The following is a 16,991-nucleotide window of genomic DNA, read 5'->3' as shown; positions in this document are numbered from 1 at the left end:
ATAACTCTTACATCTCCTTACGTGTCAGACACGTCCTCTGTTAATATGGCCTAATGGCAGTACAGCCCTCAGAACTGTGGGAGGTTTAAAAAGGGAAAATTCCTATGAAACATTTGTCACAAAGTCTGGCTCAAAGAGAGTGTTGGGTAACTAGCAACTGTGGTGCTGTTGTAAGATCCTCGAGCCTCTAGCAGACCTCAGTGCTGGAGGGCTCTCTTCCCATCCCACTGTGGTCTGTGCATCGTGTAGCTAAGAAATAATCTTTTCTAAAGTGTGTTGGAGTAAAAATCTTGTCTTCCCACACAGCTGACTTAGTCTTCAAAGACAACATTTTAAGAAAGGTTTTTCTCCAGACGAACAATCTTCCTTTCCCAGGCAGAGTCTAGGACTGAGTCTAAGGAAATTAACTTACATCCATATGTCATTCTTCCCCCTGCTGTGGAAGGCCCTGCTCAGCCGTTCTTGGGGAGTGAGGACTGGCTAAACACCCTCCCCGGACTGCGCGCGTGTGGAGGGTGTACGCGGGGTGCGGGCCTGTAATGCCAGGTAATCCCGCCTTGCACCCACCTGGTTTGCCCAGTGCTGCTGGCCGCTGAGGTCACTGTGGCCTGTCATCATGTGGAGTCAATTGTGTTCTCTCCCCGACACTGCAGATGAAAAGAAGTTAAAGGATTTAGCACAAAATCATGGAAAGGTCAACCCAGCAATATTAAGAAGTCCTGTCAGACTGTCAGTAGTGAAATTACAAATGATTGTAGCCGAAATAACACATTTGTTCTTCGGGGAGCGCAGCCTCCGTAGCCAGGAGCCGTGGTGGAATGTTGCTATCTTGTGGGCAAGTGAGGAATGACAGTGTCTGGTGCTGTCACGGAATCACTCAGGCTGTGGTCCCTGGCACACTTCCCATTCAGGTCAGTCGGTTTCATATTATAGGGCTATTCCCCCACCCCCCGAAAAAAATATAGTGTGTTAACGATTCACTGCAAACATATTCTTCTTAGTAGCATTTTTGTTTTTTCATAGAAGCACATTCTGTCAAAAACAAACTGGTGTTGTCTACCCAATCTATAGAATTGTTTTTAACTTGGGATGAAGAAAATGTCTTTTATATTTTGATGGAGCACGTTAGAATTTTCATCTAAAATTTTAGCAAGGCTTTTTTCCAAATTAAGAAAAAAAAGACTTCTTTTCCACGGAGGTGATAAAACACGGACGGCAAAAAAGAGTGACAGTTACTTTCTAATAATAACATAGTGACTCGATTTCCATTTGGTTCCGAAGCTTGAAATAACACCCTATAGTGAGTTGTGTAGCTTCCTGCCATGGTAGTCACTGCATGGCTATTTTATCTTTAAATATTATGCATCATAGTTTTTGTCATTTAGGCCATATGCCAAATATTTTCTTATTCTTTCCAGATACAATTTTTTTTTTCTCATTTCTGAGTATTGCAACTTACAGGAATGTAGAGGGAATTGCCTTCTTATCAGAAACTTATATTCATGTTTCTCCATCAGTAATTCACTGAGTGGATGTAGAACAACCAAGTTCCTCTCCTAAAATTCCCACCTTCATTCTCTGAAACCACATAGGTAATTGTTTGCAAACTGACTGATTATGAGCAAATACCGTTCACACTCTAAAAATGAGGAAAGAGTTGGAGCTCTGCAGAGGTGGTGTGATCTGGCTGGGTCTCTATATTCTGTTACCTTTCATTTATGTTTGAAACCTAAGTTTCCATGGCTGCTAGAGTCCCATTTCTTCATTTAACATGCTGCGTGCTAGTTTGTCCATATTATGCTACTTGTCCTCTCATGCTTGCATTAGTGTGTGCTCTAATGTGGAACCCTAATTTGAGCATATTATATTAAGGGTTCACGTGATTGCAAATGATTTTTGCTACTGTCCTTGTTTTAAATCAGGGGGCTAGGGATGGAATAGTGGATGACATAGTTCAAAGCTGAATTATAACCGAAATGGGAATTTGATGTTTCTGAGCAAAGCTAAAGTACTCATTTTCACATCACACATCTTTTAAAGATAGCGAATTGTTATTGCATTTATTGTTGAAATTGCTGGTGAGTGATTCCCTAGCCAGACACCTGGTGTCTCCTGGAATCAGTTGAGATTGTGAATGAGGTTGACATGTGGCCCTTCAGACTTCTAAAGGAATCCTGCATTTCAGTCAGTGATAGAGAGGGGTATTTACTTCCCTAGACTCTGATTTAATGTGATCAGATTATATTGTCAGTTTTGGCATTGGTGATCACATTGCACATAAACACATCTAGACATGTGTGTGTCAGAGAAAACAATCACCTTTTATTCCTCTCCTCAGGCCAGACTCTAGAATAACAATGTTCTCGATTATTTCAGAATTTCTCTGTAGAAAGTAGAATAGAAAAATAAACGACAACTCCTCAGTAAACTTCCTAGAAAAGACAAATTTTCTTAGTGGCTACCAAGAGCAAAATCTCATTCTGCCATCCCATGGTTTGGCAGTGTTGATGAGATAGGGTGACTTTAATGTTAACTGTGCTTTTTGTGACATTAGCATCAGATATTCTTGTGAGTCTTCAGTAACTTACTATTTCTAAATAAGCTCCCACTTAGTCCTACAGCTCTAATATGGCTCTTGTGTTTGAATAACAGCACTCAATTGGCATAAAATATCCTTGTCTCTGATTAGAAAGGTGGACATTACTGCCCTGGTTCTTAGCATATCTTTTCTGTCTGAACTATCATATAGTTAAGTTGCCCAGAAATACTTACTTGATGGCTACTATATGTAAAACTTTTTAGAAGTGAATAAGACTCCGAGCCTATCTTCAAAACTTTAGAAACTAGTGGGGGCTACTATTAAGAAAAGAGTGCAATTCATGCTGAAAAAATATACATATTGCTTTGGGCTCACCTAAAAGGAAAACATAATAATTAGGATGGTTTACATTTTAAATAACAGAAACCTAAATTAGCCTGGTCTTTTAAAAAGAGAATATATTGACTCTCCAAAATTAAGTACATAAGTATAGCTTCAGGCAAAGCTTGATCAAGGCATAAAATGTGATAATAATTAGGTTTCTGTATCCTTTTCTTCAGTGAGGGCACCCTTCTCTATTGGCCCCTTTCTCATAGTCTCAAGACTAACTATTCTCACCATTCTATGCTTCTGGACTAAATGGAGCAAGAAAGTGGAAATTCTCTTCCTTGATCGCTCACATAAAACTTCCACAATCTTGCTAGTTCCATTGGCCTCTACGAGTTAATTGTTTAGAGGGGGATGAGATGTGTTGATTTCTTAATTTGTTCAGCATTCCTGTTTTTCCTCACCATCCTCCAAGCCAAGGATGAGGCCATTCAAACAAAACAAAGCGTTGGTCAATTAAAGATAATATGAGGAAGCAGGTGATGTGACTGGGAAAGGGTGGTCTCGGGATTGGGTCTCACAGAACTCAAGGAGATTGACTTTGAAACAGCTGTCTGGACTGGATTGAACAGTCTGGGATAACAGGCCTAAGCTTGAAGCTGGGGGCTAAGAGTTGAGGGTGATTGGATGAGGTTGGCCCCATCATAAGAACTGCTGGTTTTATCATTCTGTCCAATAATGGGGGCAAAACTACACAGTAACTCAAGCAGGAGAGGTTAAATACAAAGAATTATTAACTCTAGTAGCAGATTACAGTAACAAGGGATTGGCAAGTAACAAGTAAAGAGAACTCTAAGGGACGTAGGGATGGCTGCGGTGAGGAGTAGCCACTACCCACAGGACTGAGATAGCCTCCATCCCGTATCCCAACCAGGGCAGAAGTCCAGCTGTCCTTAGTTCACTGGATGACAGAGAAGTCACTGCGGTGCCACACACATGAGTGGAACTTGCTAGAAATCTGCTCTTCGGGGTGTCAATGAAAACTGCTCATGGAGAAGTGTCTTCCTGGAGGCATCCCGCAATCACCCAGGGCTATGCTGAGGGGAACTGCTGGCCACCTGCTGTTGGAAAAGCTCCATCCCCCCACCCCCTGCCACCCAGCAGATCCTGGTGAGGGAGCACACCAAAACCAGGAAACCAACTCTTACCTCCTTCGTTGCCTGCCCAGCACTCTCTACGGACAGAGCTTAACATAGGGCCAATAGAGAAAGAAACACTATGCAGAGGGCCCAGCCGTGATTTCACAGAGCAGGCAGAGGGAATGAATTTGGATTTAATAACCAACCCAGGGAGAGTGTTTGACAGCTCATACATGTGGTGCTCTTGCCATAGATGGAAGGTGGACTCAGGTCAGGCCAGATGTTCAATGCAGAGATCTCCACAAACCAAGGCAAGAACAAAGGCACGAGAGCTGGAGAGGGAACGTGGGTTGTTCATGATACTATAATTGATTCTCTAACGTTAGGGCATAGAGAATCAGGTGGGGAGATGTGGTGGCAAAGTTGGATACAGAGAGATACAGCTTGTGGAGTTTCCTAGATAATATAACAATTATTTTAGACTCTTTGTATTGATTGTGGGGAGCCATAGAGTAATTCTAAACATTAGAATTTGATTTGTGATCTAGATAAATAATTTTGGTAACAATGTGGAGAAGGGATTAGAATAGGAGAGAGCCCAAGCAAGGAGACATATTAACAGAGGACTGAAATTATTCAGGCCAGTGAAGGGAAGAGAAGTGAAGGGGACGTCAGGTCAGTGTGTATTATAAAAGGGGGCTCGGTTTTAAACTATTAAAGAGGCAGATTGACTGGAACCCAGACTGATTAGGTGGGGCAAGGCTCTTAATGAGTCCTCATACTCAGCTGGTCAGTTTACTCCAAGCCCAAATTCCTTCAGCTTTATAAGGTCATCCTTTCTGGGAAACTGAGACAGCCTAGGAGTTCAAAGTATGAACGTTCAAAGCCTGGCTCCGGCGGGCACTTGCTGGGATACCTCTCAGGCAGGCTGTATCATTCTTCTAACCTCAGTTCCTCTTCTATAAACTAGAAATTAAAAAAAATATATATTGATTGTAGTGAGAGAGGAAGGGAGAGAGACAGAAACAACGATCTGTTCCTCTATGTGCTCTGACTGGGGATTGAACTGGCAACCTCTGTGCTTTGGGCTGACACTTGAACCAGCTGAGCCATCTGACCAGGGCAGAAGTTTATTTTGTTAAAAAGGACTAAATTAGATATATGTAAACCATTTAAAACAATGTCTTATCCATCATAAGTACTCAGTGACACTGGGTAGTGTCGTTTCTCTTGCATAAGCTGAAAATAACTTTGGAAATATAGCCAGCTCTATTATTGCTGTACTTTTTAAAACATGGCACATTAAGAATATATAACATTAGCATTTAATCATTCGCCTGCCGATGAAATCGTTTTTCTCACTTGTTAACAAGGAAACAGAACATGCAATCAAGAAAGCCAGGTTCTCTTTAGGAGGCAGAAGATGTAGGACAGCAGTGCTGAGACACCCACAGCTAAGCAGGGCAAGCAGTTAAATGTGGAGTCTGGAATTCATTCATTCATTCACTTGGCTAACTCCTGTTTCCCAGAAATTATTTTTAACTTAGCTATAAACCTGGATCCTAACAGAAGAGTTGCCTGTGACGTACTCAATAGTTTCATCAATGTCACTTAAAATTCATTCAGGTTTCAATAGTAGGACCCTAGAATGAGGTCATCTGTCCAAACAAAACGATGATAACAATAGTGATTTAAAGCACTGGTAGGAGCAGTAAGTGTCAATGGGAGAACCAGATCGCACTGTCCAGGAGAGGAGGGACCAGCCTACCTCCTGGTAGGTGCTTAATAAGTATTTAGTGAATACATGACTTCTCAGACTACCTTTTTATATTAGAATGAATGTCTGCAATTTAAATCAGGAAAATTGGAGGCTAACAAGGTGTCTGTCTCAAACATTTTGATGCAGCTTTGGACTAAATACTAATGGCAGGCAGGTTTGCTTAGGAATAGGGGGGTTTGGAACAAGCTCTGTGAGCAGACCCACGTTTTCAGAGTTTAAGTGACAGGCTCTGCCATGAATGAATATCTAAGGCCACTAATTAAGGAGAAAATGCTACTATCTTTTCTGGAAGTTTTTAGTTTGTTTTTTTTTTTTAGCTGTACCAACATACAGGCTCCTAGTATTAAGGACAGAAAAACTTGGCTTAGCAAAGGGTACTCACTTTGGTGTGAGCCCTGCCTGGCCGCAGAAGGGGACAGGTGTCTGTAATCCAAGGTCACAAGGGCATATGTTACGAGGAAGGCTATGTCAGCTGCCTTGAAGGGCTACCTTTATCAGTTTATTGGAAACAATTTTCCATTCAGGGTATAGGGTCTCCCAGTAGTCTCCCATATTAGCATGGCCTCTTCCTCAGTGCCATCACCAGCAGTGGTTCCCATCAGCAGTGTTCCTCCACTGTGTCCCAGTCCCATGTCATCGGCTAACATTCCAAGAGTAAGATGAAGCCTTTCCTGTTCAAAATGATTTAAGAAGCCTAACCAGGCAGTGTCGCAGTGGATAGAGTGTCAGACTGGGACGCGGAGGACCCGGGTTCGAGACCCTGAGGTCTCCAGCTTAAGCGCGGGCTCATCAGGTTTGAGCAAAGTTTACCAGCTGGAGCCCAAGGTCGCCAGCTTGAGTGCGGGCTCATCAGGTTTGAGCAAAGCTCACCAGCTTGAGCCCAAGGTCACTGGCTCGAGCAAGGAGTTTCTCAGTCTGCTGTAGCCCCCCAGTCAAAGCACATATGAGAAATCAATCAATGGACAACTAAGGGACCGCAATGAAGAATTGATGTTTCTCATCTCTCTCCCTTCCTGTCTGTCTGTCCCTCTCTCTGACTCTCTCGGTCTCTGCCACACACACACACACACACACACACACACACACACACACAGAGAGAAAAATGATTTAAGAAAAAAACATCCCCTCAGGTGGATACTATTATACATAGCAGCAGGTCAGTATCTCTGTTTAAGGAGCTCCTAATTTAGGCGAGGCACTTGGCTAAGTATTGGCTATTTAACGTTTATCTTTTCTTTTTAAAAAATATATATTTTGCCCAGTTTATTTGGGGAAAGGGTATAGAAGAAGTCTTTGGATACCATTTCCATTTCTATAACACTCTTTGGTCTATTCAAGTTCTCTATTTCTTTTTGTACGAATCTTGGCACTTTAAAGTTTTCAAATTTATTAATGTAAAAGGATTCATTTTCTTCATGTCCAACTCTTTGTACTTCGTGTTTAAATTGGCTTTGGTAGATAGCGTAGCGTTGAGACAGTGAGGGTCGGAAAGGTTGCCACTTCCCTAGATCACAGAGCTAACAAATGACACAGCCAGGGTTCAGTCACAGACCTGTCTGACAAGTAGCCCTCCTCACACTTACTAATTTATATCTATCACTGTGGGTCCCAGGAGGATGGAAAAAGCTTTTGGAATAACTTTCCCAGGCTCCTCTGATGTGTGTTTGCTTATCAACACAGTAGTCAATTTCCTTTCCCCAGACTTCCAGAAAGAAAAAAGGAACATTGGCTTTGTACAGAAATTAAAACCTGATTTTTAAAATTATATTTATTGGGATGATGTTGGTAAACAAATGTCTTTTAAGTTTACTCACTTGTATTGGGGCAGCGCCATCTGTGTGTAGTCTATGGAAGGCCATGGGTCCTTGCCCTCAGGGTGGCAGAGGGCAAATTGCAGATTGCCTTCCTGCTTGGGAGGGGCCACTGTTTGCTATTGTTTGCTGGAGAAGGGGTATTTCCCCCAGCTCGATTTTTTGGGGAGTGCAGAGAGAGAGAGAAAGAGAGAGGGTGTGTGTGTGTGAGAGAGAGAGAGCTGAGGGGGTTGGGAGCCCTGAGATTTCAGCGCAGCGTGTTTGGCTGGGGGTGCTGAGGCTGGTGGGGGCCTGTGAGTCCGGGAGAGTCCAGAATGCTGAGGGGTTTGCGAGCCCTGCCTGTTTGCCGGTCTGCCATTATGAGACTTGAACCCTGTGAGTAGTGAATTTTTTTCATGCTCACTGACCCCCAGGAGTGGTCTTTTTTTCAAAAAATGAAGTTATTTCCAGTTCAAGTTTTATTGACATAAAATCATGTTTGTTGATAATCAATTAATGGAAACAAGAAAAACATACATTTACCTTTTTTTAATGTTGCCTTATACATTTTTAAAATAATTTCTGTTCCAGTCGTACTGTAGGGCCAGTGGTCGTGGCCATCGTGTCCAGGCACTCGCAGGTTCCCATTAGACTCAGACAGACAGTAAAGAAACAGTGGAGTCAAAAAATGGTGGGTCATTCCTTTATTAAAGTCTCGCACTGGCCGACGAGAAACACCCAGGGAAAACACTTCCCTCTTCATTCAGAGCTCACAAAGCCTGGACACATTATCCAGTTCCACAACAAGGAGAATCTTCTCCGGTTTCTCCTAGAATCAAATGCCCCACCAGTCTTAGCAGAATTCACAAAACCCCCTCACTTCCCTCTCTGCAAAAATTGGCTTCCCTCTTTCCCTGCCATCTTGGCTTCTCCCTGCTTCTTCTTCCTCTCCTTTCTTTCAAAACTTTTCTGGCAGGAAAACCCCTCCTCCAGCAAATATTAGCATAACAATAGCCCTTCTCAAGCAGGAAGGCAATATGCAATTGATCACATACCTGGCCCTGCCCTGTGCCATTTTTAACAATGAAAGTAAGAAAACTCAAAAAACACAAATTTTAGAAACTCATTTGCCCATCACATACTCTGGATGGACAGGAGGCACGAGGATGTGCATGAACGTTCCTACTACTCAAAGGGATAATAAACAAAGGCCCACCGTTTTCTGGCTCCACAGTTTCTTTACCATATGCCTGAATCCAATAAGAACCTGCATGACGACGGCCTCTGCCACTGGCCTACAGATGACACCAGTAAAAACATGATTTTTATATGAATTTTCTTTCTCAGAAGTGTCTGATGATTGTCCTCCATTTATTTTTCTTGTCCATGTCCCTTCAACAGTCTGTCTGTCTCAGTCTGTCTGTCTCGCTCGTCCTCACCTAGTGTGTGACAGCAGCATGTGTGCCCGCAGTCCAGACTTGGTCCCATTTCCTCCATTTCTGCGATACCTTGCATGGAATCAGAACCATAGTTTTTCTAAATGAGAACTTGCCTGTAGGTGACCTCTCAGATCCTTCTAGATGAACACTAATAAGTATGACTAAGTCCTCCTTTACACAGGCGCCCTCATCGGTGTTTCTTTTCAAAAGCAATTCATTGAATTAGAAACAAATTCGAACTGGTTTCTGGATTGTTCAGAGGAAACCAATGAGAAAATAAGTTTTGTGTAACGCAACAAAATAAATATTCCAAATTGGTATGATTAACAATGAGTTAGGTTCCTATTTTATATACACATATTAGCAAACAAATGGAAGATTTAGCTCTCTCTGAGATCATTATTTTGCTCTTCCCTGGAGTCAGTTTTATGTCAGAGAAAAGGTTTACCACTCAAAGAAGCAGCAGGAACAAATTAACTGCTCAGGCTGTCCTCTCTGATGCCGTTGATAACAGCATTCATGAGTATAAACCCGCTAGAAAGCGGGGTATCACTGGTCTGTTTTAAAGATTTCAGGTAGGAGATTCTCATTAAACCATGATAATGTTTTAGATGGACCATTCCATACTATAAAGTGAAATTTGATTTCAGTCTTTAAAAAACATCCAAATATACAACAGTAGGTTATATACTTTTTCCCATTATATATCTTCCTTTTCCTTGAATATTATTAGAGCCTGGATAGGAGTTGGAAAAGACTGACATTGAGGAGTTAAATCATCATTTTATATTTTTTCAACTAGGAAGAAAAAAATGACACAGAATTCCCATAGAAGATGAGAATGGAAACTTAATTTTGTGTGGAGTCTTGATTACTACCTTTCTAAAGAACTTCCCTTGCTACAACTCTTCCCCTAATAAAATGAGTTAGCCTAGTTAGTAAACTGAATGGTATTATCATTTCTACTGAGTGAAAATATTAATGATATCCATGGTCACTGATTTGCATTCACTGTTCTCTTCTTCCACTCAGTGAAACCTGGCAAGGCAGCTGAATAAGTCACCATTGCATTTGTTTCAAGCTTAAACAGATGTATCTCTGTAGCTCAGCACTGTGTTTATCTATGGCTTTCCAGCCATGTTAGTGGTCATTTGTATTTCTGCATTGTTAAACAATGACTGTGTATATGCTGTCCTTTGCTTTAGTCCAAATCACAAGAGCTGATTAGAATCCTGCAGGAGTCCCACGTGTTCTCTGCATTTCTCAGTCCTGTTTTCAGAGGAATGCCCCTCTGTTTCTCTGCCTCTCAGAAGCCTATACTAGTTGCAGCTTCTCTGCCAGGCTCCCTTCATAACTAAGAACTTTGGATTTTGTAAACATGTGTCTGTTTTAGGCCTCAATCACTCAGGGTTGTGTTTTTGGCTGTTTCTATAAAGATACTCTTACTGACAGTGACTTAGTGGATTAGTTCTACATAGTATCTTAATTTTAGTTTTAATTTTAACTGAGTCTACATGTATTGAAACTGATAGAATCAATCGGAGTCCGAAAGACCAGTGTAACAGGCTTTAATGAAAGGAAACCTGCCGGGCTGTCTCGTAAGGGAGAGCAGCAGCAGCTACAGACTTAGGCCACTTTTTAAGGCTTAGGATAGGGAAGTAGGAAGGGTAGTGGGGCATTGGCTGATTGGCTGTCGCTATCGCTGGGCTCAGGGGTGCTTTTCACCAATTATGGATGTTGGTGCATTTTCAATCGTCAGCAGTTTCAACCGTCCATGACTTCATCAGACATTCCTTTATGGTTGGTCACCGGCCACAAGCCTGAAACGAAACCCGTGCCAGCAGGGTTAAAGAAATGCAACCTGAGAGGAACCTTAAAGGGTTACCAACTGTGGAAACCTTCTCACCATGTTAAAGTTAAGATTACTCTGGAGGGGAGGAAACGTTAGTTACCTCTGAAATCTCCAAATCAGTTACAAAGGGATGTTTAGGGACATTCAGAATTAAAGTCCATGGCCACACTAGAAAAAAATTGATGACAAGATGGGGATTTGGAAACAGGGTGTATCATTAGGATGGCATGCCTGCTGTCATTGTGTTCACCTTGGTTGATGGCCCCTTTAGTCAAATTCACTGCTTCTCAAGGCTCAATTTTTCCTCTTTCCATTGTATGGCAAGGTGGAGACTCAGTTTAAAATGATAAGCCTGTTAGTCCCAGATTTAGAGATGTTGCCAAGAAAACTGATCTCAGATTTAAGCTGTCTTGGTCTCCTTTATGTTTCTTCTGAAAATTAGAAGTCTGTTTTCCTCAACATAATTATAACTCAATAAAATACAATAAATAGTATTATATGTGCTCCAAGAGTCCAGCAATTATTATTTTTATAAACAAAATAATTCTGTAATTGAACAAATATTTATTCTGATCATGAATGCTTACTAGGAGTATTTTTTCCTCTATTACTTAAATGTTAATATGTTAGTGTTTTTTTCCACAAACTACCATTACTACCGAGTTAAACAATAGTTCAATACTATTCTGGTTATAAATGTTTGTGTTTATCACTTCAGGTGGAGGAGGCCCTGGAAGCTGTCAAAAATGCTACAAATGAGCAAGACCTTGCAAACCGCTTTAAAGAATTTGGGAAAGAGATGGTGAAACTTAACTATGTAGCAGCAAGAAGACAACAGGTGGGAAAGGTTTTAGAAATGCTGAGAGCACTGTGTGAGTTTCAGTAACCTTAGAGCATGTTGGTCTGAACAATGGGTCAGCTGCACCTGCTGGCTATCAAACTTAGCTAATGCCCTCAGAAACTGGGATTCCAGAGGCCGCTTCCTACTTGGGCTGGTTCTGATACCACCAGGAGCCCTGGGGTACTGTCTGACCTCTGCATTCCCTGTCTCAGGCTATCTGCTTCACTGGCAGGAAACCTCCTGCCAGCCCCACCACATTCTGTTTGTTCAGTAGGAAAGTCTCCCCAGTAAAATGAAAAATATGAAACTGGTGTGATGCCATTGGCCCCTCTCTGGGACCTCCCTTTGCCTTTATTTCCTGACCCGTGGACACCACCATGCACGTGCACACCCAAGATGTGCAGCGTGGAGTACAACCTTTATGAATGAAAGGAAGAAAAAGTGAAGAAACTGAGAGGAAAGGCAGACAGACAAATGAAAAGGGGAGGGAGAGCACAAATGCGAGCAAGTCACTTGGATGACAGAGGCTGACCCGGGCCCTTCTCTGCCGCCCCTTGTTTAGAAACAGCACCCTCCAGGTTAGCCAGTTCTGTTTTATTCATCAGGAACCCTGAGAATTTTGTTCCTCCAAAATGTGTTGTTTTTCTTCCTAGAGAAATAAAGCTTTTGGAAATATCAAGTCATCAGTTAAAATCATTTTCACCCAGAATTCTTCAACATTTTGGACAATTTCTAGTAATTTTTTCCTAAGATTTTATATAACCAGCCAGAAAGTCCTAATCAGCAAACATTAGCTGAGAGTTCATTCTGTGCTGGCTGGCGTGATGCTGCTAGTATAAACTTGACCAAGATCTAGCCCCTGTCCTTAAAGAGTTTACAACGCCCTGTTAATAGGCACACACACATGATTTAGTTTATGTGCTGATTTTTTTTAAATTTTTTATTTTTCTGAAGTTGGAAACGGGGAGGCAGACAGACTCCCGCATGTACCCGACCGGGATCCACCCGGCATGCCCACCAGGGGGTGATGCTCTGCCCATCCGGGGTGTCGCTCTGTTGCAACCAGAACCATTCTAGCGCCTGAGGCAGAGCCCATGGAGCCATCCTCAGCGCCCGAGCCAACTTTGCTCCAATGGAGCCTTGGCTGCAGGAGGGGAAGAGAGAGACAGCGAGGAAGGAGATGGGGAAGGGTGGAGAAGCAGATGGGCGCTTCTCCTGTGTGCCCTGGCTGGAAATCGAACCCGGGACTCCTGCACGCCAGGCTGACACTCCACCACTGAGCCAACTGGCCAGGGCCTTATGTGCTGATTTTTAAGTATTGCTATCAGCACAATTCTTTGTGCAAGTGGAATCTGATGTGGTAGCCCCAGTGCAATGTGGGTAGGAGTGAAGTTACTCAGAGGACAGGTGTGAGAGACCAAAAAGTCACTGGCTTCTTGAACAACCGGAAAAGAATATGTTGACTCTTGATCTCAGCAAACCAGGGGAAGGTTGTAAGAAAAACAGGAACCAGGACATTCAGAGTCTTGCAGTGTTTGGATTTAATTGTGAGTGGCTATATTTAAATAGTTCAGTGTTTGATATCATGTCTCAGATTTACATTTTAATATGTGTATTGCAAAAAAGGGAGTGGCATGGAAGAGGAGAATCTAGTTTTAGTTGAGAGCGGGCTATAATTGTTTAGGTAAGAGCTGGTGGTGGTCTCAATTAGGGTGGTAGCAGTGGGGACGAGAAAACAATAGGAAGTCAAAGTCGAGGACCTGCTGTGGAATAGGATGTGTGAGGTTAGAGGGCGACAGCAACTAGTTCACTTCTAAGCTTCTGGTTTGAGCAAATGGGTAGAGGGTAAGTTTACTAAAATCAGAAAGACTGGAAAGGGTCCAGTTAGAGTCAGAAGTAAAGATTGCATATTTAGATACATTGACTTTGAGAAAGTTATATCAATGTAGAAACGAAAAACAGCAGAGAGATGTGGGTTGGAGATCAAAACAAGTGTCTTCAGCATGTAGCTGGTATTAAGTCCTTGGGAATATATGAGATATTCATATGAGCCTACCCATAAATATTAATTATTTTTATTTTATTGATACTTTGCTTTTCATTAATTACTAGTTAAGACTTTCTCAAGAAAATTTAAGAAGAAGAGTAGAAATGAAATATACACAAAAAAATATACACAACAGCCTACCCTTCAGAAAAATGGTGCTGATATTTTGGTATTTTGCCTTTTAGTGTTATCTTCATATTTTAACGTATTTGCAATCAAACCAGACATAAAAGTATGCATATTGTTTTCTGCTTTTTCACTTATCTTATAAATTTTATCCATGTTATTACTTTTCTGGAAACTAATTTTAATATTTACATAAATATTTCATCAAATGAATGCTTCAGTAGTTTCTTTTTTTTATTATTATTAATAATTTTATTTTTTTAATGGGGTGACATCAGTAAATCAGGATACATATATTCAAAGATAACAAGTCCAGGTTATCTTGTCGTTCAATTATGTTGCATACCCATCACCCAAAGTCAGATTGTCCTCTGTCACCTTCTATTTTATTTTCTTTGTGCCCCTCTCCCTCCCCCTTTCCCTCTCCCATTCCCCCTCCCCCCCTAACCACCACACTCTTATCAATGTCTCTTAGTTTTACTTTTATGTCCCACCTACATATGGAATAATGCAGTTCCTGGTTTTTCCTGATTTACTTATTTCGCTTCGTATCATGTTATCAAGATCCCACCATTTTGCTGTAAATGTTCCGATGTCATCATTTCTTATGGCTGAGTAGTATTCCATAGTGTATATGTGCCACATCTTCTTTATCCAGTCATCTATTGATGGGCTTTTTGGTTGTTTCCGTGTCCTGGCCACTGTGAACAATGCTGCAATAAACATGGGGCTGCATGTGTCTTTACGTATCAATGTTTCTGCTTCAGTAGTTTCTTAACCAATTTTCATAATTCAACATTTAGTTTGTTTCCAATTTTTGTTTTTTTGGGGTTTTTTTGTTTGTTTTTGATATGGTTAAAGAATGTTTCCTCCAAGTATCTGGATAGAGATAATTGAGAATTTTCTACCTGTCATTTCATTTACATATTCAGATTTTTTGTTTGTTTGTTTTGTTTTTTGAATACGAGGAAGGAAAAATGGACTTGTAGACCAGGTGGTCTGGAGGTTAATGAGGCCCTTAATGACTGGCTGGGAGAAACCTCCTACCTTTGCTGCCTAGATTACGGCCTATCATAGAGAATACATTCACATTTGTTGCCTATTTATTTGGGGCTAAAAATAAATAATCTCAATTTAGAATTCGTGTTGGCCAGCATAAATATGTTATTTCAGCAAAGATGGTTCAGTTATTGCTTTTTAGTAGTTTGTCTTGACAGTGCTGTATAATGTAGCAGAATAACCTTGACCTACACAAAAAAATGCAGTTCACTGTTACCAAGCTGTGTGTCTATCTTGAACCAACCAAGCAAATAGGAATAAAAAATATGGTAATTCATATACTATTTAATGATGTTTTGAAGCTAGAAAAATATTCTCTGAGAGAGACTCAGCTGGCATCCCTACACAGCTTTCAGAAGACAGTGCCACCTCTAATGTTTCAGAACATTTTCTTAACACCCCTTAAAGCTGAAAATAAAGTCACTCCCCAGTGGTATTATCTTGATACCCCAAAACTAGGAAAGAAAATCATCTTTGACCTACTATTTTTTTATTCTTTAAATTGAATGATTGAGCTGCCATTAAAAGTAGTTTGAAAAAAAATTATGAGCCCTATTCTGAAAACAATAAATTCATGCACTAAGCAAAAATTAGAAAAGCTTGATTTCCCCTGTTTGTAATTGTAATGAAGTTTGAGTTTTCCAACTGCTCATAACTAACTTGGATACACGCAAGCCACATACCTTGTTGGTGGCTCAGTTTCTGCATCCTTTCAGCACCAAGTACGGCATGCCTCGTATAGGCCAGACACTGTGCTAATGACGGAAGAGCCATGTGCAAGACGGACAGGGCTCCCTGGTCTCAAAGGAACATCCAGTAGGGGAGGGAAGCATATGCTTAAATAAGGAAGCATAACAAAGTATGTGTTCAAGGTGGGAGGGATTGTGGTCTATGGAGCAGACAAAAGGGGGCACAGCTTCGGGGGTGGGAAGGACAGTAGGCTCTGGCAGGATGGGCCCTGTCAGGTGAAACGCTGGGGTGGAGGAGGGGTTCTCCCATATTCCCTGCAGAAAGAGCACCACATGCAAAGTTCTGGCAGCTAGAGAGAGCACGAAGGAGAGTGGATGGTTTCGAAAATCCAGCGTGGTTCTCAGCGTCTGTGGCTCTAAGTTTTGTTACAACACTTGTATGTAAATGTCATGGCTGTGACAAGGTTTGTGTTCTGCACTCGCAGGAGCTGAAGGACCCTCACTGTCGGGATGAGATGGCAGCCGCCCGAGGCGCCCTGAAGAAGAACGCCACGATGCTGTACACAGCTTCTCAAGCCTTTCTCCGCCACCCGGATGTGGCCGCCACGAGAGCCAATCGCGATTACGTGTTCAAACAAGTCCAGGAGGCCATCGCCGGCATCTCCAATGCTGCTCAAGCTACCTCGCCCACTGACGAAGCCAAAGGCCACACGGGCATCGGCGAGCTGGCTGCCGCGCTGAATGAGTTTGACGTAAGCATCCGAGTGAGGTACACAGCGGGCTGCACACCTTCAATGATAAAAAAAAAAATGCCTTGTGGAGGAAGTGCACCATCCTAGTAGATACTGCTTTACTCTCTTGGAAGCTTTTGGTGCTAAGACGAACCACATACTGTGTTTCTGTTGTTAAACAAAATCCTAGACAGAAAGCTTTTCTAAAAGAAAGGGTTTATTGCTAGCCAGAAAAAGGACCGGGTCCAGGACTACTGCATCCTGAACCACCAGCGCAGGGCTGGGTGGGGAAAGCAAACTTGTCTGCCCTCCTGGGTTGCAGTGGCTCTTCTAGCCAATAAGTTTGGGGAAGAAAGATGTAAGTCCTTTTGAGGGAATTTGCAGTGGCTACAGATAAGGGAGGCAGGGGAAGGGGAGGCAGAGCTAGTTCTGGAATAGCTGGCTAGTCACTTAGGAGGACTGGTTGGTTTGGGGCAGTAGTTCGGAAAGTTCATACGTCAACAGAGTGCAGTGGGTCTAGTGGTTAGCGCTCTCTGTTTAGATAATGGCTGAAATGGCTGTCTGGAAGTTAATTCAAAGTTTTGACATACATTCAGGAATCTAAGAAGTCTTTTGTTGGCTCCTTGTCCCTT

The 16,991-nt window shown here is 42.0% G+C and overlaps 1 protein-coding gene across 4 annotated transcripts in view; it reads left to right on the top strand.

Moving 5' to 3' along the window:
* The window catches only part of CTNNA2 (catenin alpha 2), a 1,254,514-nt gene that overhangs the window by 391,754 nt on the left and 845,769 nt on the right, over positions 1–16,991 (top strand). For all 4 annotated transcript variants that reach the window (XM_066267520.1, XM_066267518.1, XM_066267521.1 and 1 more), the window contains 2 exons: positions 11,585–11,704; positions 16,114–16,380. In XM_066267520.1, the coding sequence (XP_066123617.1) occupies positions 11,585–11,704; positions 16,114–16,380 (387 nt within the window). The remainder of the gene's footprint in view (positions 1–11,584; positions 11,705–16,113; positions 16,381–16,991) is intronic.

This window comes from Saccopteryx bilineata, chromosome 3, assembly GCF_036850765.1.
Source record: "Saccopteryx bilineata isolate mSacBil1 chromosome 3, mSacBil1_pri_phased_curated, whole genome shotgun sequence".
In the NCBI taxonomy this organism is placed as follows: Eukaryota; Metazoa; Chordata; class Mammalia; order Chiroptera; family Emballonuridae; genus Saccopteryx; species Saccopteryx bilineata.
The sequence above is the reverse complement of the archived record's forward strand: the minus strand, read 5'-3'. Positions and strand labels throughout refer to the sequence as shown.